General features: G+C 36.8%; 1 protein-coding gene across 1 annotated transcript; it reads left to right on the plus strand.

Annotated features, from left to right (window-relative positions):
- Nucleotides 1-9,018: 9,018 nt before the first annotated feature.
- On the plus strand, nucleotides 9,019-24,046 carry LOC105034000 (uncharacterized). Its single transcript, XM_010909019.3, has 3 exons — nucleotides 9,019-9,193; nucleotides 9,307-9,373; nucleotides 23,702-24,046. The coding sequence occupies exons 1-3, from the start codon at nucleotides 9,058-9,060 to the stop codon at nucleotides 23,844-23,846; spliced, it is 348 nt and encodes a 115-aa protein (XP_010907321.1). The 5' UTR covers nucleotides 9,019-9,057; the 3' UTR covers nucleotides 23,847-24,046.
- The last annotated feature ends 2,636 nt before the right edge of the window (nucleotides 24,047-26,682 follow it).

Genomic DNA, 26,682 nt, shown 5'->3' on the forward strand with positions numbered 1-26,682 from the left:
ACCGCCACACATTGCACCGTATGAGATTTTCTAAAACTGATGGTGGTTGGATAAAAGGTGTGGAAGAGAGAGCTGAGGATAGAGCAGAGGAGGAAGGACCATCCTTACCCCTTCGTGATCACAGAGCAGCATCACCAGATATTCAGTTTGTTTCTGATCATGAGACTGGCCCGTCAGAGTCTGCGAGGAGACATACTTCAGTTCCACAGTCGGATAGCAGGGCACATCCTTCAGAGCTCAGATTGACAGATGATCAGATTGAGATGATATCTCAGCGTGTAGCCTCCATTCTATCTCGATAGTTTGGTACTTCAATCTTTGCACAGGGATCGATATCTCAGGATGTATCTGATCAGACACTGATCCCTCATATTTCTACAGTTTTTCAGATGCTCACTGATCAGTCGGTACGTATTGAGCAGCTTGAGGGATGTATTCTGAGATTGACAGACAGAGTTTTAGATTTACAGGGGCAAGTATTAGCTTTAGCCCATCCCCAGCTGCATGAGAGCATCTTAGAGGTCTCAGACCTATCTGCAGAGGCGGCCAGACTTTGAGGAGTCTTAGAGAGTAGTTTTGACTTCTTGAGGAGAGAGATCAGGGGCTCTATTGAACATGCTTCTACTCAGTTCAGTGCCCTCATGCAGTCTGTCTCGAGAGCTTTGAATCTTCTGGACACCATCAGACTCTCACTCGTAGCTCAGTCCATAGCTTCTCAGGCTTCAGGATCTTCTCACCCCTCTACTCGTGCTGGCACCTCTACCCATGGCTGAGGCAGATGCGGTCGAGGTCGAGCTCGTGGACATGATCCTACATCTCCTCACCCTATCTCTGATTCATCAGACTCCCATTCTTCCAGCCATGACATCTATTAGATCCAATGTAGTCTGTCCTTTTTTTTTGTTTTTGTCTAGGATCTATCTTGTGGGCTATGTAATGTGTTGACTGATTGACTCTTGGATAGTTTCTATCCATGAATTTTGTACTCTAAGTTGACTCATATGTATTGAAACACCGATGTATTCAGTCACTTTTTGAATATATATATAGATACTTTGACCTTCAATGAATGTCTATGAATGTGATCAAATTGAATTACTTTTAATTATGAGATATGAAAAATAACTTATATTTATGTTGTAAAATACTATGAATTGCAATATCTTCTAAATGAGCAAATTGGTATATCTTTTATATTTGCTATATTGAGGAGGAGTAAAACAATAAGCAATAGAGAAATAAGCAATCAAAAAAGGGGGATAAAGAAGTAAAATTGATCCCATCAAAAAGAAAAAAATAGAGAAAATATATCCTTAAAAAGGAGAGTAGAGAATCTTAGTTGATGCTATCAAAAAGGAAGAGTAGAGAATCAAAATCAAGATTAAGCAATAAGCAACAAATCAAGATTGAGCAATAAGCATAAAGAATGAGCAATAAGTAAATTGTTAAGCAAATGGACACATGTGTTAAAGAATCAAAATCATCAATTTTTTTTCCAAGCAAATGAACTTATAAGCAAATTTCAAATTTATCTTCAAACTGCTTATGATGCATTTCATTCAAATACTTGACTATAATATTTAAGTGATGCATCTTCATAAATTTGAAATTCATGTTCAATACTTTATATATGTTTTTGCTCAAGTGTTTTGTCATCATCAAAATGGGAGAGATTGTTGCTCCTTGAATTAATTTTGATGATTACAAAGCATTTGAGGGGATTACTAATGATTTTGACTTGAAAAAAGATTTATTATATTTCAGGGGCAAAATCAAAATTTTATCAGATCTGATTCGGAAGCCTCAAGAGCAAGAACAAAAGATATGTAATCTATTGGAGGTAATTTCAATATTTTTGGAAGTATATTTTGTAAGAAAATCAGGTTTATATTTTCGAGTCGACCCTATGAGTCGACTCATGACTAAAAGGGCTGAACGGCACACAAAATTTTTTGCTGGCACACTCTGTGAGTCGACCTCATGAGTCAACCCCTTGGCATGAGTCGACCCTATGAGTCGACCTCTACTACTCTGCAGGCCAAAATTACAGAACAGTCATTTTTTGCTCTTTTCCACAAAGGTCGACCCCATGAGTCGACCCATGAGCATGAGTCGATCCTATGAGTCGACCTCTGTGACGAAAAATTTCCGCAATGGCTAGTTTTTAACCCGTTTCGATTGTATTTAATGCTCATTTAATATGCTCTAACAGCTCTATTTCAGTCCAGATTACTCTCCATCATTATTTAAAGTTATAAAAGGCACTTAAAGGAGGGAATCAAAGACAAGAAAGAGATTTGAAAAAGGTTCTTCAAGCATTCATTTCAACCATAAGCAAGAGCCCACTTAAAAAAGTCAAGAAGCTTTTATTTCAAGTTCACCAACTCCTCAAGAGCTCATTCAAGTCTCCAACCACCTTGAAAAAATCAGAAAGAGCTTCCTTCTAATTGTGTAAAGTGTATTTAAAGTATTATTTGCTCATTAAAGGAGCTACATCTGTACTTTTATGTGATTAACTCCTATACTCTATTTTTGAGTTATTTATTTTGTTTTGGAAGGAATCCAAAATGTGAAAAGGTTGATCGAACCTTGAATCGGATTGTATTGGGTTGGTTTGTACCCGAGAAACAAATATTTTAGCTTAGGATAGCTAGAGTCGGAGGTTCCGATGTTGTATTCGGGTTGAATACAGTCTAGTGGATTTAAATTTCCAAGTAGGAGCTTGGGGAGTGGATGTAGGTGCAAGGTTGGCACCGAACCACTATAAATCTTCTTGTTTGTATTGTGCTTACTTGCTCTTCTTTTAAATTTTTTTATCCTCTTGCATTCTTGCATCCAACTTCTACACCTTGCATAAATTACACTCTCCATACTTATCTTGCTCATTGTTGAATAATCTTCATTGTTGTAAGTTAAGTTTAATTATTTTTTAAAAAATCTAATTCACCCCCCTTCCCCCCCCCCGCCCCCCTCCCCACCCTCTTGGGTTGCATAGATGGGCAACAGAGGTGGAGAAGATGAAATTGTGTAGAGAAGAGAAATAGTTGTGCTCTTAAGTTATACCATTAGTTTAAAGTTTTGTGGTAGAACCATAGTATGAAAAATATCACATGGGGAAGAAAAGATAAAATGAAAAGCAAATAACCACATTTATTTCAAAGCTAAAGGTAACAAAATTTCAGGATAAAATTCTTTAAAGGAGGGGAGAATTGTAACACCCCGAACCGAGAATGTTGTGATTTGTGACATTTAGAACTTAAATTCGTATGAAGTATTCATTTATATATTTGGCATAGCATTTTATTCATGATATACTTGAGCATTTGAATATTAATTGATTAACATTAATAAAGCATAAATCTAATTATTATTTAAGAAAAAAAATAATTGAGAAACTGGATCAATAATAGTAGGATTGAAGTTAATTTTTTTTTTTATAGTTATTGAGCATAGAATGAACTGATATTTGTAGGAATATCTTAAATGATAAACATGGCAGATTTTGTAGTATAGATTCATGAAATTTAAAGTTAAGAGAAATAGTGAATATAGAGAGAAAAATTTATCGAGAATAGCTTAGTGATTATTAAGAGATAAACTTGAATGGCATGGAGGAAAGGTGCATAATTAATCCGAGTTGAATCGGATTAGAATGAACAATTAATCAGAGTTGAAATTGAAGATTTTAATTAGATGAAAATTACATGAATTGTATACATATATATAAATGGGTAGCAATGTGTGTGGTGAGCAGACTCAATTACAACAAAACAACAAAAATAGGTGGGTCCCAGATGTCTTAAGTTCTGATTTTAAAAGATAATCTTAGGGGGGGCTAACTCAGTAGCTTTGTTATGTAAAGAAAGGGCTGAAATTGTTTTTGTTAGCACATCAGCAAGTGCATTAATTGCTGGGTTCTATGGGATTGACACCTAGCAAGCAAGGTGTCAAGCTGTTCCTTATTTTATTTGTATTCCAAACTTTGTCCACTGATTCCTTCTTGTTATAGTTTTAATTTTTGAGTTAAAATAGAAGTGTTAGAGAGGGAGAGGAGCTAGAGAAGGTCATGTTCTCAATTAGAAAATAGAAAAATTCAGCTAAGAAGAAGGTGATCTATTGATAACCCGATTTGGAAGAAAAGATGGCTGATGACAGGAAGGAGAAGAGGATTGTGTTAGTGGCTGTAGTGTTGCAGTTAATTGAGGTAAGAACTTCAAACTCTAGACTAAATTTAGATTGAATTTTGAATAATAATTATAAGAATTGATGTTCTGGAGAATTGAAAAATATGAATTATGAACTTGAATTGGAGAACCAATGTTGTTGCTGATTTTATTGAAAATTGGCTGAACTATCTCAACAATTAGATGAGATTTCTACTAAAGGCATCAGCAATAACATTAGCTTTTTTAGGATGGTAATGAATTCTTAAATCATAATCCTTTAACAGTTCTAACCACCTTCTCTGTCTCATATTTAATTTTTTCTGTATAAAAATATACTTCAAAGTCTTATGATCGGTAAATACTTCACACTGCACACCATATAAATGATGTCTCTAGATTTTTAGGGCAAAAATTACTACTACTAACTTCAAATTATGTGTCAGATAATTCTATTCATATGGCTTCAATTGTCTTGAGCCATAAGCCACAACCTTACCATGTTGCATCAATACACAACCAAGTTCTTTTTTAGATGCATCACTATATATTATGAATCCTTCATTTTCTGTTGATATATTAAGGTGTTGGCTGAACTTGGGATAGATAATGAAAGTGAAAAATAGTTAAATTGCTAGAGGTTCTAAAGTTTATGTTGAGGTTTAGCTAACCCTAAATAGGGCAAAATGGGATAGAACAAAAGTGAAAGCTAGAAGAGTTAAAGAATCAGCCTAAAAGTAAAGTATGCATAGTTTTGTTCATGCATCATATACTATTGTATTTATCAATGTTTACTAATGTTTTAAGAGAGGAAAAAGGCTCTTGAGAGGGGTGCTTGGGGTGAGTTAAGCATCAAGATGGTATAGTAGCTATCTTGAGGTGAGTAGATTTTTCTATCTAATCTTGGTGTTTTTCCTTATGGTATTTGTTATGAAAGAGACTAATATTAAAAAGTGAGTTTAATTTCTATTATTCCTCAGCATATGTATATATATATGCAAGCATGAAAACAAGAAGTGAATCTTATTGAAATATTATTAAAGAATATATATGTGTATGTATATCTAGTTTGAACAGAAGTTCATTTTGGGTTGGAAATATTTTTGAGTCAATTCTTCAATATTTGAAATTTAGTTTTCCAGCATTTGAAACTTTATTTAGCATTAGTATTAGTATTAACACCAACATGAGTATTTTATACAACATAAAAATAGTTGACACCACAAACAATAATAAACAACAGAAAATTCAGCATGTTCGGTGGGACTTATTAGCAGCATGCATTGCTACACATCGACTATCCATGGAAGTGGTGCTCTGTGGTGGTCGGCAGTAGCCCAGTAGCAACATAGTTCATTACATGGTTCATTCTTGTCTAGCATATTAAAGTTTTGAAAGTGTATCAGTAGTTTCAGCTCTATGTATTATATTCAGTATTACAGCTAAACATTTCTATTTTGCTATTGTTAGATGGTTTATCCACTCAATAAGATTTAGGTCTCATTCCCCCTCATTTTTTTTTACTTAGAGTTTTGGAGCATCTTAGCCAGCTATAGAAGTAAAATATCGGCATTTTTATTAGCACAAGTACTGAAAAAGACTGGCCATGTTAGTTAATAAGAAGGATATGTTTTGTGATATTTGGTATGTTTGAGGTGTTCATGTTACTTATGAAAGGAATATATTTTGAGCTATATTATATGTATTTGAGTTGTGAAAATCAGTAAATATTATATGTATTTTAGTTTTTTTGAACTATATATACAGAGCATAATATGATGAATAAAACCTTGGGTTTGATTTTGAGAGATGATGAGTTAAATTGAAATGCTTGTGTTAGTGGATTGAGAAGCTAATTGAATTAAATAAGATCAAGTTATCAAAAGATGGTTGAGATTTATAGTATCTTTAAAAAGATATTAATAAAGCTTAGCTCAGCTATAGTCTTGTTGTACCCTTGTCCGGTCTAGGGGTGAGGTGTTACACAGAAAGACTCCTCATGCCCAAGTGTTGGTGCCTAAGAGTTATCGCATCACAAAGCTTCCCTACGCATGCCCTTTTGGGTAAATCGCAATGCCTCCTTGGTTGTGCACTTGTTTTCTCACACCCCATAATTTCTCATGCACCTAAGAGTTAGACGCCTAGAGGTGTTGATGTCCAAAGAGTCTTTCACACCCAAGTCTTTGAGTAGTCAAAGAGTTTGATATGTCAAAGCCTTGATGCCTTGGGACTCTCATGTGAAAGAGTTCACATTATAGAAGGATCAAGCCTCACGCCTCTCTCTTTCGAGGTAAATCCTATGCCCCTCTTGTCTCATGCCCTTCATATCTGACACCCAAAGAGTTGGGATGCCTCATCCTCTTCCTCATGTGGGAAGGATTTCAAGCCCAAGTGTGGGCGCATGCCAAAGGAAGAGAGAGGGAGTACTAGATTTCTTTGAGAAGGAAATTAAGAAAGGCTGAGGAAAGTCCTAGATCCGTTTCTTCGCAAAGTATCTTGCGAAGAGGAAAAAAGATAAAATCCTTGAGAAAGTTTTCAATAATAAGAATAAAAAATCTACCATCAGAAAAAGGATCTCTATAAGGGAGCTAGCACCTTAATGGGATCAAACATCCTTGATCCAATCAGAGCATCATATGGATATATATAGAGGTCGGATGCTTGTGCAGCTTTAAAACATATGAAGATATCCACGATCATCAGATCACGGCATAGATCCACCCATGCAAAGATGATGATTTGATCTCACTTTATTATATTAATCTTATATCTTAAAAGCTATAAGGAAACCAAATTTTAAATGAGATCTTATGTATTTAATTAAAAATTAATTTCATGATTCTTTCCGCTGCACATGTCAACCCCTTTTTTAACATGATGTGTCAAAGGTTGATGTGATCAAATCTCCAAAGCAATTGGACTCCTAACAACCTTTGACAGTCAAAGGTTGATATGTCAAAAAGTCTAACACCAAAAGGAATTAGGATGCCCAAAGGAGATCGCGTCAAAAGGTTTGACGCCTCCCTTAAGAAGCCTCACGACACACCTTATCTAAATGCCTCAATCTCTCATGCCTTCCTCGAGAGGATGCCCGAAGAGTTTGGACACCTTAAGTTTTCTCATGTGAAGCACTTCCTCGTGCTCCAAGAGAATTAGCATTAAAGGTTTTGATGCTAAAAACCTTCTCACATGTGATTGGGTCACACCCAAGGGAGTTGATGGAAAGAGGGTGGATGTCCCATGGAAAAGGGGGCACGGTGTTCTATCTCACAGTGAGGAGAGAAACTAAAATCCTTGAGAAAAATTTTCAGTAATAAGGAATAAGAAAAAGAATCCGCTATAAAAGAGCTAGCATCTCAATGAGATCAGGAACCATTAATCAGATCAGAATCTTGTGTAGATACCTATAGAGGATGAATGCTTATGTGGCTTCAAGAGGATCCCAAAAACATCCGTGATCATCAAATTGCGGTAAAGATCTATCCATGCAAAGGTGACAATTTTGATCTCACTTTCTTTTATTAATCTTAATCTTAAAACTGAGAGATCTGGATTTTTCATGTTGTTTCGAGATGGGATCTTGCATGCTTAATCAAAAAATTATTTTTATTATTTTTTCATTGCACATTAATCTTAAATTTTTCTATCATTTTTAAGCTAATCAAAAGGAGAATCTGGTTTCAAGGATTTTATGATGAAAGATTTGATTTTGAAAGTAAATGATGACTATGATTTGAGGAAAAAGTGATCCTAATTTTTTGAGGACTTGAGCAAAAAATTTTGAAGATGATTTTTTTTTAGGAAGGAAGAATGTGATACCACAAAATCCTATCGCATGAATCTCAAAGCATCAAAAAAATTAAAAAAAGAGAAAAATAGAGAGAAGACTCATGTTAGGAGTCTTCTTCTCTTCTCTTCTATAAACTCCCGATCAGAATCGAAACCCCACACCAGGGAGGAGTCCACGGGGGGGATGGGGAGGAGTCAAGCATTGGATTCCAACTCCGATCGAGATCGAGTCTATGGAAGAGAGTCTTCTCTTTATTTTTCTCTCGTTTTTTTTGATGCTTTGAGATTCGTGTGATAGGATTTTGGGGTATCACAGGCTACTAGGAGCTAAGTTTGCATGGACTTGGATCTGACCTGATGAGACCCAACATAGATTGGGGCATACACAAAATCCATCAGCCATGAGTTGGGCATGGTTTCCAAATTAGGACCCCAGCTCCAATTAGATCAGGTATGAATCCCATCAACCCATCAAATAAATATAAAGGATATGATTTGTGTAGTTAAAATTATTTGACAAGTCCATCTATAGACTTGAAAACCTTACCTTGGGTTCAATCTGAAAGGAGAGTCATCTTAATCCCAACCCACCAAGTGAGGGTTGGTTATGAGTCCAAATCAGCTACATCATGTAGGGTTTAGGTCAAAGTTGGATCAAGACCTAGCTTAACCCAATTGCAAGCCTTTCGTGTGATGTTTTGCTCCACTTTCGCTGCATGGTAGCTTGGCCTGTAAGATAGTGTGAAGCTGCGTAGCCTCGCTTCATTTGGCCTTCATTTTTCTTCCAGTCACAGTCAGTTGCTTTATTGAGCCGTTTTGCTTTCGATCGGAATGTTTCAGGTGTGACAACCATTTCTATCTCAAGCTAGCTGTCGCTGAGCAACCGGACTCTGAATTAACCTGCTCTCTATGATGACAGCATCAATGAAAAGAAATAAATCATGTCATCCGATCCAATCCAATCTAAAGTAAAATTTGTATGGTCCCAAGTCCGGTCCAAAACGGGTTCAGTCGGGCCGGCCGGTTCAGTTCCAGCCACCTTATCTACATCCTTGGACTATAAGACCCATGTGTGATGGTAGAGAGATTTCCTTGAAAAAGGCAAATGGCCATGGTAGCGCTGTCCCCGCCAACCTTTGCGAGTGCATTTGTGCCCAAATTTTCCCCTCCCACTCTTCCCAATTCCTCCTCGCACTGGGCATCCACAAGCATCCAGCCAGGGAAAATCCAAGCAAAACTTGGTAACTGATGTGTTATATCAGCATTCATATGTGTATACGATAGTTTGATAGCAAAAAGAAGTGATAACTTCTGTCATGTAGACTCGTTAAAATAGTGCTTGCGAATTCTATAGGTGGGGGTGATGGCGAAGCTAAGCGTGCTGGAAAGAAGTTCATCACCAGAGAAGAACAACCGGATCAGTAAGCTTTCTCTGTCCTCCTTTTTCTGAAATAAAGTTTGTTAAATGGTTTTCTTTTCTGTTCTCTTCTTTTTGAAATAAAACGAATTTGATTGGTTTTTATCTCTATTTCCTAGAGAAATATTTTAGCAATGAATTTGTATGGCTTTCCTTTTCAGCTTCCTAACTAGCTCAGATGAATAAACCCACAAATAGGAGAAGTAATCAACATTAGAAACTTGAGCATTCCTTTTGATGATTAATAAGTTTATATATGCTATTTTACATACCAAAACGTATAGAGACTGCAACTAGTAATGTCAAAATAAGTAGGTTGTATGAGCAGCTCATAATTCAGTTCCCTTGCTAGTAAACAAACTGAAGAAAAGCTAGGCTTTGCCCCCTCATATTTGGCTCCGTTAAGCTCCCATATACTATGTTATTTTATTTTGAAGCAAGGAAATTTTGTTTCATATGGAAATTAGATGCATTTCAAGAGCTTAATAAACCTCATGCTCCCATCAGATTTCTTAAACAAATTGTCTATGAAAAGCATGATTTGTTTGAAATTAAAAGAGTGGACTGGATTACAAATGAGCATAATTAGAGTAATGTTTGGTTGCTTGAGTTTGGCTCTTTGTACTACGGGGGGCAGAAATTGTCTGTCTTGAAAACGCAACATAGTGCATCCCTGCTTTAGCTAGGTTGAGTGGGTTTTCTAGTTTGGGTCAAGTCATGGGCCGAATCTTTTGATCTGGTCTTTCAATGGATCGGTTACGTCTCAGAGCTTTTGCTTGACTTGGATTATACGCATAATTTTCTATTTAGATTGATGCAAATTAGATGAATCTGAGTTATTATTTTGAATATTAGTTTAATGACTAGTTGGCATGTCACGCCCCGGCTCCAAAGGCATACATGAGAATATCCAAATATCCAAAGGCAATCCGCCTCCGAACTTACACCCTTGAGTGCCCCATGACCGTTTGCACAATGGGGGATCGATATCCTCGGACATTTTCCCATAGCATTCGGGCAGCGGAAGTTCCTCCTGATCGCAATTGACTACTTCACCAAGTGGGTCGAAGCTGAACATTTGGCGAAAATTACAGAAGCTAAGGTATAGGACTTCGTTTGAAAGTCAATTGCCTGTAGGTTTGGCCTACCCAGAACTCTCATTACTGATAATGGGTGACAATTTGCTAGGGCAAGGTTTGCTGAATTTTGTAAGGATTTAAACATCTCCCATAACTTTACATCAGTAGCCCATCCGCAAGCAAACGGTGAAGCCGAGGTTACTAACAGGACTCTGCTGCAAGGAATCAAGGCAAGACTTGAAAGGGCAAAGAAAACTTGGGCAGATGAGCTTTATCATGTGTTGTGGGCATACCGAACTACCCAAAGACTGCCCATCAGGGAGACCCCCTTTGCCTTAGCTTTCGGAACAGAAGCCGTGATCCCCATCGAACTCAAACTTCCGTCGACATGAGTTGTGGCATTCAACAAGCAGCGCAATTCACAGGATCTCAAAGCCAACCTCGACTTATTAGAAGAAAAGCGGGAGACAGCTCAAGTTCGGATGGCCGCCTACAAGCAGAAAGTGGCCCGCTACTATAACTCCGGGGTCAAGAGCAAGGCCTTCAGAGCGGGGGACTTGGTACTTCGGCGAGCCGCTGTCTCACAACCTCAGAATCAAGGAAAACTCGCCCCTAACTGGGAAGGTCCGTATGAAGTCAGGGAGGTGGTTCGGCCCAAAACATACTATTTAAAAGAGCTCGGAGGAGCAGACCTTCCACGACCATAGAATTCAAAAAATCTACGAATGTATTACCGATAACTTTGCCTTAAATAAAAGTTTCTTTCATACTCGCATATCTTTTCTTTTGGTATGAGCTTATGACGACAGGAAGTAGCTCCTTCAGACAATCAAAATTAAGCATGTCAGGAACAAGAGGAAAATCTCGTCCTGACACGAACGAAGGCCCGGTTATTTAGAGACCGGATGGGGGGAGAGGCCCTTGCAACGGCCCTTATGTGCCCCCACAGCCATATTAGGAACAGGAGGAGAACCTCGTCCTAACATGAGCAAAGTCAAAGGCCCAATTATTTAGAGACCGGATGGGGGGAGAGGCCCTTGCAACGGCCTTATGTGCCCCCACAGCCATGTTAGGAACAGGAGGAGAACCTCGTCCTAACATGAGCAAAGTCGAAGGCTCGATTATTTAGAGACCGGATGGGGGGAGAGGCCCTTGCAACGGTCCTTATGTGCCCCCACAGCCATGTTAGGAACAGGAGAAGAACCTCATCCTAACATGAGCAAAGTCGAAGGTTCAGTTATTTAGAGATCGGATGGGAGGAGAGGCCTTTACAACGACCCTTATGCACCCCCACAGTCATGTTAGGAACAGAAAGAGAACCTCGTCCTAACATGAGCAAAGTTAAAGGCTCGATTATTTAGAGATCGGATGGGGGAGAGGCCCTTGCAACGCCCCTTATATGCCCCCGTAGCCTTGTTAGGAGCAGAAGGAAGACCTCGTCCTAACATGAGCTGAAATTGATTATGTCGGGAACAGGAGGAGAACCTCATTCTGACACAAATGAAGATCTGGTCTGATCGTTTGAGACCGGATGAAAGGAAAAGCCCCTCAGCAACTCCTCTACACCCCTACAATCTCGGTAGGAGCAGAAGGAAAACCTCACCCTAACACAAAAAAAAAAAGAAAAAGAGACGAGCTACACCAGAGAAAAAAAAATTGAACTACATCCAAGGTTCAAGGAACCTCATCTCAACGAGAAAGAAAATCTTTGTCAAAAATCTCCAGTCCCTAAAGGCGAATCAATACGGCGATGATCAGAAATCTTCAAACAACGTCGACATCGAATAAGACAGAAGACAAAAGAAGTTCGGTAAACGATGACTAAATGCAAGAATGGACAAAGTAATGAAAAATTTTCTTTTCATTTCATTAGTAAAGTGCACATTACAAAGCCTTTGAAGGCCGAAAAAAAAGAGCAACAAGAAAAGAAAGGAATACATAGAATAAAAGGTAAAAAAGCTCTAAGAAAGCTTGGCTTCTTCAGACTTCGAACTCTCGATTCCAGCCATCATCAAAGATTGCTTTAAGTACTTAACCTCTTCTTCCAGTCCCCCTTTTGCTTCCCCCTTCCATGAGATCAGGAAGTACTCGCAGTCGAAGATGTACCACAAGCGCGGCTCTGGGCGATCAAGGCGAAGTACAGTCGGATCTATCTCTTCTACCCTCGCTTTCTTCGCCGATCCAAAAGTTGCAGCGCCTTTCATCTTGTGGGCCTTGAGACTCCTGGCTAACATCCAAGCCACGTCTGCGTCCATATCTACAACAAAAGAAGATCGGCACAGCTTAGAAACAGAGTCACAAAAAAAAAGGGGGAGTTCTGGAACTAACCTAGGCTGGTTTGAAGGATGCAGAGATGCAGAGATTGGGACGACTCGAAGAATGCCTAAGGCCGAGAAGGACGCTGGGGAAGAACGGAACTCTCAGGAAGAAGGAGGGACCGAAGAAACTTCCAGGCAAAGTGAGATCACTGAAGGAGGGAGGCGGGTTTAAATAGGCGACGAGATCTGACGCAATAATGACTGCAGATTTTCTCTGGCCGATCTATAACCGCCGCGTTGCCCACTCATCGTGGTAGGTGGCTAAAGGCGGCTGACAACTGATAGAACTATTATTGCATTGTATCTAGAGCAATGCTCCAGCAAAAATTTTAAAAAAATCTTTTTGGATCACCTCGATTTGAGAAGGCTCCAGCACCAGTGCACCAAATGCCAAAATATCTGGAAGCATCGAGTACGAAAATTGAGGGAGGCAACTTCAGCTGTGAAATTTTTTTTGTACTTCCTTCATTCGAAACCCGTACTCGAAAGTAGGGGGACTGATGTTGGGTATAAAATAACCCCAGCCGAAGTTTGTAAAAGGTAGACCCTTCCAGGGCTCTTCCAACTTCCGACCTTATGTGGCATCTTTTCGAACTCCCCCGACCGTCCGAGCTTCCGTAATATCATTCAGACTTCTCTGATAATGAGCTCCTCCATTCATCTACCGGGCGGCTCCAAGCACTTTTCGAGCTTCACTATCAGCCGATTTTCTACAGTGATCGACTATTCTCTGAACCTCTTCCAGACTTCTTCCGACCATGAATGACTTTACTCCGAACTTCTTCCGGGCTTCATCAATGTCCGAGCTTTTCCAATAACAGGACTTCTACAGTAATCAGATTCTATCTAAGTTTCTATGATGGTCGACCACCTTTCGGATTTCATCGGAGCTCCAACGAGAGCCGGATCCCAGCCGAACTTCTACAGCGGATGGATTCCAGATGAACTCCTACATGGACGGACTCCACCAACTGGATCTCTACTCCAAACTTCTTCCAGACTTCGTCAATGTCCGAGCTTCTCTAGCAGCAGGACTTCTACAATAAGAAGTCTCCATCCGAACTTTCACGACAACTGATCTTCGTCTGAACTTCAACAGCAGAATTGAATCCCGGGCTCCTCCAATGTTCGACCTTCAACAGTGTCCTCAAGACTCCTCCAGCAGACGAACCTCCATAACGCCATCCGAACTCCACTGTCGGTCGACCCTCTATCGAATTCCTCAAGAAACTGGACCTCTCTGGCGGACAGTCCACAGATGAGTTTCTACATCAGGCAAAATACAGATGGACTTCTCTAGCAATCGGACTTCTACCAGACTTTTCTAACAAAAAATCTCCATCCGAGCTTCTACAGCAGATGACTTTCACCTGCAGCATCAGCGCCGAAGGCACCCGACAATAGTGGACTCGTCAGCAACCTCGAAAATATTCGAGCCTCTCTTAGATTGCTGAGACAGAGAGCCATTCTGCTCCATCAGACATTCCAACCGAGCTTCAGCCATCAGGCCCGAACTCTTTGGCAAGTCACTGAAGCAAAATTCAGTGCAGGGGTAAAATGATAATTTTAAAACTTTTTCAAAATTATGATTTTACAGTAGAAAAATATTAATTAATCTAATTAATTAATATAAATTTATCCTATACTAGGATCTAAACATGATATATAGTATGCATGTATTTAAATTTGAAATTCAAATTCGAACAGTAAAAACTTTACTATAATGTGTTCATAACACAATACCTTTGTGCGGGTAGAAGATCGCTGTAATCTAATCACTGTCAGGAGAGTCTGATCATCGCGATGCAGCCACATAGCATGTCTGATCTCTACGGATCGTCCACATGAAGCTTCCAGTCTGATTGACTCTGCACGAGTGCTAGCTCGTTGTAGAGCTCTTTTGACGGCCGATGCTGATCGAACTCCTTCGATCGATGTCTGTCGATTTTTCGGATGCTCCGGATCATCAACAAACATGCTTGAGAAAATGTTGAAGATCTTCTTAAGATTTTATGGACTCACGACACTCGTATCTCACTTTCTCACTTCCCGAACCCCAGGCTAAAACTCTAGGGAACTCACCGGAAACCTTGCACCCACTTTTCTTTCTTTTCTTTCTTTTTCTCTTGGAAGGATATGGACTTCCTTCTCATGCACAAGACTTCTCACATCCCAAAATTTTTCTTCAAAAATCTTCTTCTTATTGCATGCCCCACTCTTATCCTCCTTTTATAACAACGTCAAATGTCTTATCCAAAAGAAAGGATAAAGATGAGTAATTGCACATTTAAATTCAAATCAAATTTTGAATTCAAATGGATACCAACTCATCTCTTATCTACTAAAGGCGTGAGGCATGGCTTAAATTGTGCATGGAGTGATTTCATGAAAAATTTTTTCTCATGTAATAAATGGAGCGTAAAAAAAGGGATAAGGTGCAAAGATTGATTGCCCATTCAAATTCAAACTTTATTTTGAATTTGAATGGCTAACTAATCATCCTTATCCATTCATATGGCACATTAAAGTGGGGCGTGGAGAGGGCTTGGCGTGAGAAAATAATTCATGAGAAGTTCCTTCTCATGAATTCAAATGGGTGCAATGGAAGTGAGGTGGCGCATGGAGATTGGGTCAAGGTGGTTTAATTATTTAAACCAACCTAATTGAACCAAATAAGTTAGATCCAATTAGACTAATTTAAACCTAACTAAATTAGGCTTAATTAGGCTCAATAAAATCCTAATCAAATCAAAAATTGATTAAGTCCAACCTCTGATCAAATCAAGGATCAAACCATCTCGATGATTAAGTCAACTCTTTACCTAATCAGGTCAAACCCAACTGAATCCAATTCAATTAGACTTGATCCAAAAATAATTACTCAATCAAATTGAGTTAATTAGCGATCAAATCACTAATTAAACTTCTCATAAATACTGAGTCCAAATCCGATGGGCAATCAGGCATCAGAATTCATCGATATGTAATCCTGATCAAAAAGTCCCAACCAGTGGGACTCTTGACCCTGGTACCCATAATGTGCGGAACTCATGATCAGAGAATCCTGATTCTCAATCACTGAGTCCTAAACATGTTGAATTTTACATCAGCTATCAGATCAGATAGGAACCTCTAATGTGTGTGACCCCGCAAGTTTGAACCTAAGCCGGTAGCACAGAAATCAATTTCTGTACTAATTGAAGTGACCATCTAGCAATGGTACCCGACATCTAGATAGGTCGAAGAGTCGCAATCGCAACACTCAGAACCTACATGAATATGGTTACTGTATAATTCATCCTTTTGACCCCTGTGTTTAGGACAACTCAGGGTTAAACTGTCAACCCTGATCAGATCATTCGAATCATGCTCAACTCAAACAGTCATGTGATTCCTCACAAGGACTACCCTGACCAAGATTTTGCTAAATTGAAATACGACTGTACACAGCTCCTAAACTGGAGTGGTCAATCCCATCTTGACACATGCACCGACAAGTCAAGTACTTGACTACACCCAGCAGCCTTCCGTCACTGAATTAAAAATTCAGATAGTCCAGTGCCTAAGTGCAGTGAGTTGCTTGCAAGTCACCGTGGCGGTCTCAGGTCGGAGGGATATTTATACCCATATTCCATCGGAGCAAATCTTGATAGTAGAAATAGCTCCAGAGTCAGTCACGTTCAGTGCAGATGTACCCTTACATCTCACCTGTATGCCATACCAGTGTCTCCACACTCATTGGTTAAGAGGACAACCAACCTATATGGCACACAATGACCTATGCTTGATAAATATTATCATCCTTGGTAACAACGTATCATTTGGTCACGAACAGATTTAAGGACTAAACGATAAATCCTCCTTTGTCGAGTCTAAATAGTCCTAAGGACTTCACCACAACATAGGAGTTCATTAGAAAATGAAATATTTTGTGATGAAAAATATCAAAATAATTTTTATTAATTTATAATTTATGTATAAATATAAAAATGAGCACAACCGTCAACAGGCTGACGATTGGCTTTGGGACACTATTTCCAACAATCTCTCACTTGGCCTAAAGCTAATCGGTGTAGTATCTAATACCCATCTTCGACTTGTAGTTGTCGAACTCCTTCACCGCAATGGCTTTAGTGAATGGGTCAGCCAGGTTCTCCTTCCCATCGATCTTCTGAAGATCGACGTCACCTCGATCCATAATTTTTCGGATGAGATGGTAGCGGCGCAGAATATGCTTCGTCCGCTGGTGTGCCTTTGGTTCCTTCACCTGAGCAATGGCTCCAGAGCTGTCACAGTAGAGCAAAACTGGACCAACAAGGGAGGGTGCTACTTTGAGCTCGATGATGAATTTTCTCAGCCACACCGCTTCTTTGGCAGCATCTGATACGGTGACATACTTCGCCTCGCAAACTGAATTAGCCACTGTGTGCTGCTTGAAACTTTTCCAGCAGATAGCCCCACCATTAAGGGTAAAAATAAATCCCGACTTATTTTTACTGTCATCATGATCAGACTGAAAATTAGAGTCTGTAAACCCTATAAGTCTCAAGTCTGATTCACCATAAACAAGCCACTGGTCCTTAGTATTTCTTAAATACTTCAGGATGGTTTTAACAACCTTCCAGTGATTCTCCCCTGGATCAGATTGGTATCTACTCACTACCCTTAGTGAGTATGCCACATTTGGTCGTGTACATGTCATGGCGTACATGATAGATCCCACTGTCGAAGCATATGAAATCCTACCCATACACTCTCTCTCTTGAGGTGTTGTCGGACAATCCCTCTTCGAGAGAGAAATTCCATGACCTATGGAAAGATAGCCTTTCTTGAAATTCTTCATGCTGAACCTCTTCAGCATAGTATCAATGTACGTGGACTGAGATAAATCAAGCAACCTTTTAGATCTATCCCTATAGATCCTCATCCCTAGGATGTAGGAAGCTTCTCCCAGATCCTTCATGGAGAACTGTGATGACAGCCAAATCTTTATTCCCTGTAATGTAGGGATATCATTCTCGATTAAGAGAATGTCATCCACATACAATACAAGAAATACTACTACTGGACCATTAGCCCACTTATAAATACATGGCTCTTCTCCATTCTTAACGAAGCCATACGTCTTGATCATCTTATCAAAATGTATGTTCCAACTCCGTGATGCCTGCTTAAGTCCATAAATGGACCTCTATAGCCTGCACACCTTAGACTCATCTATAGATGTGAATCCTTCAGGTTGTATCATATACACCTCTTCATCCAGCTCTCCATTTAGGAAAGTTGTCTTCACATCCATCTGTCAGATTTCATAGTCCAGATGAGCAGCTAATGCAAGTATAATCCGAATGGATTTGAGCATTGCCACAGGAGAAAATATCTCGTCATAGTCTATACCATAATGTTGACGATATCCCTTGGCAACCAAATGGACTTTATAGATTTTCACCTTTCCGTCTACGCCCCTCTTCCTCTTGAAGACCTACTTACACCCTATGAATTTTAATCCTTTGGGTGGGTCAACCAATGTCTACACATCGTTGACCTTCATGGACTCCATTTCAGATTTCATGGCTTCTAGCCATTTCTCAGAGTCGGGTCTCTGCATTGCATCCATGTAGGTGATCGGATCCTCATCGTTTTCATCAAGTTCGATAATATCATCGTCTCAGACCAAAAAACCATAGTATCTGTCCGGTTGACATGGTACTCTACCAGATCGCCTTAAGAGTGCTTGAACAATGGGCTTCGGATCTGATCTAATCAAATCTGGTTCAGGTTCAGCAACTTGTGTCAATTTTTCCACCTATCGAACTTCGTCAAGTTCGACCTTAGAGGCAACAGTCCCTTCACCAAGGAACTCCTTTTCTAAAAAGATTGCCTTAAGGCTGACAAACACATTTTGCTCATCAGCTAGGTAGAAGTAATACCCTTTGGTCTCTTTTGGGTACCCTATAAAATTACACTTGTCAGACCTAGGTCCAAGCTTGTCCATAATTAAACGTTTAACATAAGTCGGACACCTCCAAACCCTAAGGTGCGAGAGTACTGGCTTACGTCCTATCCATATCTTATATGGCATTTTGGTTACAGACTTACTCAGAATTTTATTTAGAAGGTAACAAGCTGATTCGAGCGCATATCCCCAAAGGAAGATCGACAGACCAGCAAACCCCATCATAATCGAACCATGTCCAACAAGGTCCGATTCCTCCTTTCAAATACACCATTATGTTGTGGTGTTCTAGGAGGAGTCCACTGAGAGAGAATCCCATTCTCTCCAAGATATGTCAGAAAATCATTGGAAAGGTATTCACCTCCTCGATCAGATCGAAGAGTTTTAATACATTTTTCAGTTTATTTTTCTACCTCATTTTGAAATAGTTTGAACATTTCAAATGACTCCGATTTATGCTTCATTAAATAGACATACCCATACCTCGATAGGTCGTCTATGAAGGTTATGAAGTAGAAATATCCACCTCTTGCACTTGAGCTCATGGGTCCACATACATCAGAATGTACCAAACCCAAGAGTTCACTGGCTCACTCACCTTTTTCAGTAAAAGGTGATTTGGTCATTTTACCAAGAAGATAGGACTCATAGGTTGGAAGTGATTCACAATCACCTACTTCAAGAATTCCTTCTTGAGCCAACCTGTTTATCCTGTTCTTATTGATATGACCTAGCCTACAGTGCCAAAGGTAGACTTCTGACACATTATCTATTCTAGGGCATTTATCGGAGGTTTGAACTACATTAACAGGTTGTGATAGAAAGTAAATTCTATTATTAAGTTGTCCAACAAACATTATAACACCATTCAAAATGATATTACAAATATTTTTTTTTATTAAAAATTGATAACCGTTCATGACCAAAAGGCCTACAGAAATAATATTTAATAAAAAGCTTGGACAATAGTGACATTCACTCAGAATTATGTTTTGAGAATTGATTACAAGGTTCATGATTCCTAATGCTAGAACTGAAACTTTGCTTCCATCTCTAACGTTCAGGAATCTCTTGCCTTCATCAAATCTCCTACTGACCTGCAGATCCTGCATCGAATTCAAATATGATAAGGGCTTCCGATATCCAATACCCAGGCAGTAGTATCACAAATAGAAAAGTTGCAAGGTGTTATCATATAAGTACCTTGCTTCTTCTTCGGCCTGTTCGGGTCTAGGGAAGCAATGTATAGAGGACAGTTCCTCTTCCAGTGCCCCTGCTTCTTGCAAAAAAAGTACTCCGCCTGGCTCTGGTCGGGCTTGCGCTTCTTGATCTGACCCTGTGCAGACATCCCAGCATGCAGCTGCATATTCTTATTCTTCTTCTTCTTGTTCTTCTTCTTCCCTTTCTTAAAGGGTCGACGACCAGAAGAAGACCCTCCCACAACATTCACCAACTCCTTATGGAGCTGGTGATCCTTCTCAAAGTTCTGCAGCAACCCCAACAAGCCATGGTAGTTCACTGCAGGCTTTGTCATCCGAAAATGAGTAAGAAAGGGGAGGAAGGACTTGGGCAATGAATAAAGGATCGCATCCTTACCAAGCTACTCGTGCCAAGGAAAGCCCAATTTATTTAGGCGCTCAATTATTTCGATCATGTATAGTACATGATCAGTGACTGAGGCTCCATCCCTCATCCGAGCAATGAAAGTGGCATAACTAATTTTGTGCCTTTCAATATCGTCAAGCGTGCCAAAGGAGTCATTCAACATTTGAAGCATCTCCTGTGGCTGGGCATTCTCGAACCTGCAGCTGAACTCATCATTCATTACCGCCAGCATAATGCACCGAACGATGGTGCGATCGTTGAGCCACTTCTGATAAGAGGAAAAAATATTTGCATTAATTAAAATAATATTTATAATTAACAAAAATGGCTTTTAGGGCATAAACTACCCTAGCAAACTTGATGCTACACCTCTACTGCCATATCAACTAGCTAGGTGAAGATGCAGCCCTAGCATTAATAGACATGATGCTAGGTTGGATCAGGCACTACCCAAAGATATTGATAATGTAGAGCCTTAAGGTAGTGTGATCATCAATTTTTGGATCCAAAAGAAGGGAAGAAGGGAGGTTCTTTACCTAGTAGGGATCACAAAACAATAAGATGATCATGCTAATTCTACAAGAATTCGGGCTTTTAATGATAAAAAATTTGGTCACAATTTTTTTATTTTCATCATTAAAAGATTTTGTGATCAAAAATATTTTGTCACTAGGTGTTCACTAAAGTTAACGTGGCTAAAAATTTTAGTGACTAAAATATAGAGTCATAAAAAAATTACTACATGAGTGATGAAATATAAATGGTCATTAAAGATTAAAATTATTGATATTAATAAGTAATGATATTTAATATAAAGTATTTTTTAATAATATATTCAAATATTGTTATAATTGATAGTTTTATTGATGATATCATTATTTTATTATTAATATATAAAGTTTTAGTGATAACATAATGTATTAGTATTAAAGATATAGATTTTTAATTACCATTCTACAAGCTCAATAATTAATAATATATACTTATAGTAACTATTTTAAAATATCATCACTAAAGATATATACTTTAGTAATGAATCATAAAATCATTATTCATATATTGACTAATATTGAGTTCATTATCAAAAATTATAGCAACATATTATATCGACTAAAGATATAGAGTTTGAATGAGTACTTTATTAGTTCACTATTAAAAGTTTACATATGAAGTGACCATTTAAAATATTATCCCTAAAGATAAATATTTTAGTAATGAATTATAAAATTATCAATTAATGATTTGACCAATATCAATTTTGACACTAAAATTATAACAACATACTATGTTGACACTAAAAATATAGATTTTTAATGACTATTCTATAAGTTTGTCATTAAAGACATATATCTACAGCGATCATTTTTAAAATATCATCACTAAAGACAAGTTTTAGTGATGAATTATTAAATCATCACTAGTGAGTTGATCAAAATTGATTTTGGTGCTAAAATTATTTTTTTTATCTTAAAAAAGCTTTATTTAATGACTAATGCTTTGTGACAAAATAAAAAATAGTCATTAAATTTATATATTTTGTGATGACATCTTATTTTGTCATTAAAGATATTGGCCAAAATGGATTATCATGATCATTTTTTATTTTTGTCACTAAATATGAGACTTTTAGTGACTATACTTGAGTTTTGTCAGGTCAAAACAATTTTGACACTAAAATTATAACAACATACTATGTTGACACTAAAAATATAGATTTTTAATGACCATTGTATAAGTTTGTCATTAAAGATATATATCTACAATGATCATTTTTAAAATATCATCACTAAAGACAAGTTTCAGTGATGAATTATTAAATCATCACTAGTGAGTTGATCAAAATTGATTTTGGTGCTACAATTATTTTTCATCTTAAAAAGGCTCTATTTAATGGCATGTTTTATGACCAAATGAAAAATAGTCATTAAATTTATATATTTTGTGATGACATCTTATTTTGTCATTAAAGATATTGGCCAAAATTGATTATCATGATCTTTTTTTATTTTTGTCACTAAATATGAGACTTTTGGTGACTATACTTGAGTTTTGTCACTAAAAGTTTGTCACTAAAATTTTGTATTCTTGTAGTACCTTCAACTAGAAAGGGGAAGAAGGGAGAAGAAGAAAGGGGCATTTTCATCCTAAAATATACAATGACTTTCCTAATGCCCAAAATAAAATTTTCATCCTGATCTATTGACAAAATCATAATAACTCAGATGTTTGTTACAATATAGCTTAATATTCTCTGGTTCAATTTATAAATAATGATAAGAAAATCTTTTGTATATGATTTCAATGTATGTTGAGTGTGATTTGATCTTTTAGAAAGATATATACCAATTTAATGCTCATTGACATGCTTTACTAGCTATGATAGGTAGGGGTCTCTATAGAGGTCATAAGATTTAAACTCAAGTTTTATGTATAAAAATAAAACCCACTAAGCTTTTGCACTTGGTTTGGGTCTCAAATTTAGAAATGGAATTATATTGGCTTGGTTTGGGTTTAGGTGAATCCATATACATAATGGATATATGTGTGTGTGCGGGTATGTGTTTATATTTTTCTTTTTCTTTTTGTCGGCCGTAAAAAATTCAAGTAGAGAGTTGTTAAGCCATAATCCATCTTGTCCTACCAAATTTCTATGTCATGTGCGGATATGGTTAGTAGTTGTTACCAATAAATTAGTCTTTTTATAATAGATTTGTTGTGGTTTAACAAATACCCAGCTTGATATCGTTGGATTTTTTTCCCTTCATCATGTTTTCTAATTACATGGATGCTTAGCTAACAAGATTAATAATTGAAAAGATACCTTCATCTAGGGTATAATATTTTATTTTTATTTCATTATATTTTTTATGTTTCACAATTAATGTGATAGTATTTTGGATGTATTAAATAATCTGGATAAATAGTCCAAAATTGTGGCAAATGCTTTATTAAATACCAAACTTCTACTCGAAACTCAACCTAGAATACAATATTTTTTGGGTATAATATTAGACCCAAAAGATATTGTATTTTGGATCTAATATTGGATATCATTTTAGAGTTTTGATTAGATTTGAGTTGGTGTTTGGGTTTAACTTATATATTTTGGGTTTGGGAATGGATGAGTCGGAACTTATCATGAACCTGTTCCCCTGACACCCATGATGATGAGATTTAATTCTCTATAATGAGATGACTAGATGGTTGTTAAGCAAAAACATCTCAAAGTTTTGACAATAATTAGCATGTGCGAAAACTGCATTAGAATCTTTTCCCAAGGATGTCACTAAAAAGCTTGTATCTTATAACTTTCAAGAATTGTAGAGTTTGGATGATATATCGTAACTCACTGATGTTTGAGCTTTGAAATGCAGGTACTGGCAGACAGCAGGGGAGAGAGAGGGAGAAAATCCAATGAAGACACCTTTGCCTTACATCATCATATTTGGCTGGTCCACACCCTTTGTCATCCTTGCAATCGCTTTTGCTAATGGCTGGATCAAGATGCCAATGAGGTGAATAACTACAAGACTCTGAGAGCAAAAGAAAGAACTGCAAACCAACCACGTCCTAACAACTTTACTAGACTCTGAGCTTGAAGTTTACCCATGATTGCTTTTTTTAGTAAGCATCTATAATTTTTCTTTTATTATGTATATGCAGTTCCTTTGTAACAATCTCTCATAAATAGTTGAATGTTTTTATTAGTCAACAACAAATGTTTGCTCAAGCAAAAAACTATAGATTAAAATGACAAGTTAATGAAAATTGTGCAAAGAATCTCTACATCTATTAAATGCAAACTCAACCCGTCTATAAAATTAAAGAAAATTAGAAGAATATCCAGTGTGACTAAAAAAAAGTTATCTAATCTGAGTGTATTAAACATATCTATATATGCTAAAGTTGTCTTATGCTTAGAAACATCTAATATTATTTTATGAAAACTCAATAACACAAAGATGCCCATTTATAGCCCTCATGTAGAAATTATTTTAGATAAATTATTTAACCCCACACAAAAATTATTTTGTAGAAGTATAGAAATTCTTAAAAATATTTAAAGCCATCCATTTAGAGTCCCCATGTAGTAACCTCATGCATCACCATGCAGGACTCCTCTTAATTATTTTAAAAATTAACTATAAGGAGAAATTATTTGAATCAAGCAATTAAGAAATTTCTTTGAGGAGAAAAAGTTATTTTAGGAATCCTACTTTTTCATTATTTTAGGAAATATTTTCCTCAATGTAAAATTTTCTTAATTAGTTTAGGAATCACAAAAACTCTTATTAATTATTTTAGAAAACATATAAATTCATCTTCACTATTTTTAGCCAAGGCCTATTCAAGAAATATAGAAATTACTTTACAATGCAGACATTTTATGAAATATTTAAAGCCTCCTGATTAGAGTCTTTACATATAGGAAGTTGTTAGAAATATTAAGGAAAATTATGAGGCCTTTCATTTAGTAATTTTGTTAGAGGGAAGAATTATTTCAGGATGCCAACTTCTTAATTATTTTAGGAAATATTTTCTTCCACATAGAATTTTCTTAGTTATTTTAGGAAACATAGAAAATATTATTAATTATTTTAGAAAATGCAGAAACTCTTCTTAGATAATTTTTGTTGAGCCCTATTCAAATTTGATGTGAAAAAAAAAAATCCTTAAAAAAAATGTGCCAATCTAGTAGAAATTTTTAATTCTTTTAGGTAGGCATGGAAACTCATAATAATCATTATAGAAAACATAGAAACACTTCTTAATTATTTTTGGGTACATTGCATGCATACCCTCCTAAACATCCAAATTTGTATAAATATCCATTCAAAATTGATATTTGTATGTATACCCTCATAAAATATTTATTTTGCATGTATATCCTTCTTTTTTCTTTTATTTTTTTGCATATATACCCACATCATTTGATATCGTTAAAGAATTAATAGTTTAAAATTTAAATGATTAAAATATCCTTATGAATAGATGTGCAAAAAAAAATTATAAGAGTATATATATAAATAGTAATTTTATAATAATATTCATATAAATTTAAATATTTAAAAAGATATATACATAAAAAATTTTAATTTAATTTTTATCTATTTCATCTAAATATATTCGAACTCTCTTACTCTATAATGTAGTAATATATTACATAATATTATAATATGATGATGATATTATCTAATATTTTATATATTAAAATATTATATTATATTTTATTTTTATACAAGATGGGATGATTATGTCCATCTTATAACAATATGATATACCCTATATACTTCATAAAGATATTTTTGATAAAATTTTTTAAAATAAAATATAATAAATTTATAAATTTTTATTGTTACATGACATCCAAATTCACAACTATGTATGTCCTAGAAGTCAATCTCGACTGACATATATTATATTACTAGGATATGATTTTATACTTAATGGACAGTTATATTACCATTCATATTTTATATGTCCATGAATCATTTGAGAGATTAATAAGATGATGACACATATTCTCAAAGAGTTAAAAATTTGAGACATATGTCATTGATGGTTAATTTTTAAATTATACCTGATCATCAGATCATCATGGGGATGGTGATTGATCCAGATAGATCAGTGCACGGATCACTTCTTTCAGATAGATGAGTCTCGAGTCTGCAGTGCAGTGACACTGGAGCGAGAGTGCAGGTGATTGTTAGAGAATAACTAGCACTGAGCGTGACCAACATGAGAAGTTATATGGATGTCTGCTCACTTGTTAGTGACTTTCTCGATGCTGCAGTAGTGTGTTTGGTCCTTTGACCTGCGGTGCTACAACTGCTCGCAGTGAGCCTGCTAGAGTTTGACTACACATAAATATTGACTCAATGAGTCTTTGTAGTGGATGTTGGTGATAGTTAGTCCACTGTAGGAGTAGGGTGTGCACCTAGATGGAATCTATCGATCCCAGCAGAGGAGAGTAGTCCTATGGGATTTAAGAAGTTGAGTCCTTAAGTCTATGGCTATAGCAGTGTGATTGATGAAAAAATATTTTCATAAGAATCATACATGGACTCGAGCTAATTGAATCTATCATATGATCGATGATGAGGTTTGATAATTTATCCATGACCTGTCATTTGATCGAGAATTACGATAGAGAGACTGTATCATATGTTAACTGCACCTAGAGATTCTTCACTTTTTATTCTGCTGGATTGCCACTACATACTGCTAGATGTCACTGTTGGATTATAAAACCTACGAGGATCATCTTGATGATCGATGATCTTTGATGGACAAAGTTGGAATGATTTCAACCCATTGAAAAGAATTTTAATGATATGGTGATAGGGATCACAAT

This window comes from Elaeis guineensis, chromosome 6, assembly GCF_000442705.2.
Source record: "Elaeis guineensis isolate ETL-2024a chromosome 6, EG11, whole genome shotgun sequence".
NCBI classification, from domain to species: Eukaryota; Viridiplantae; Streptophyta; class Magnoliopsida; order Arecales; family Arecaceae; genus Elaeis; species Elaeis guineensis.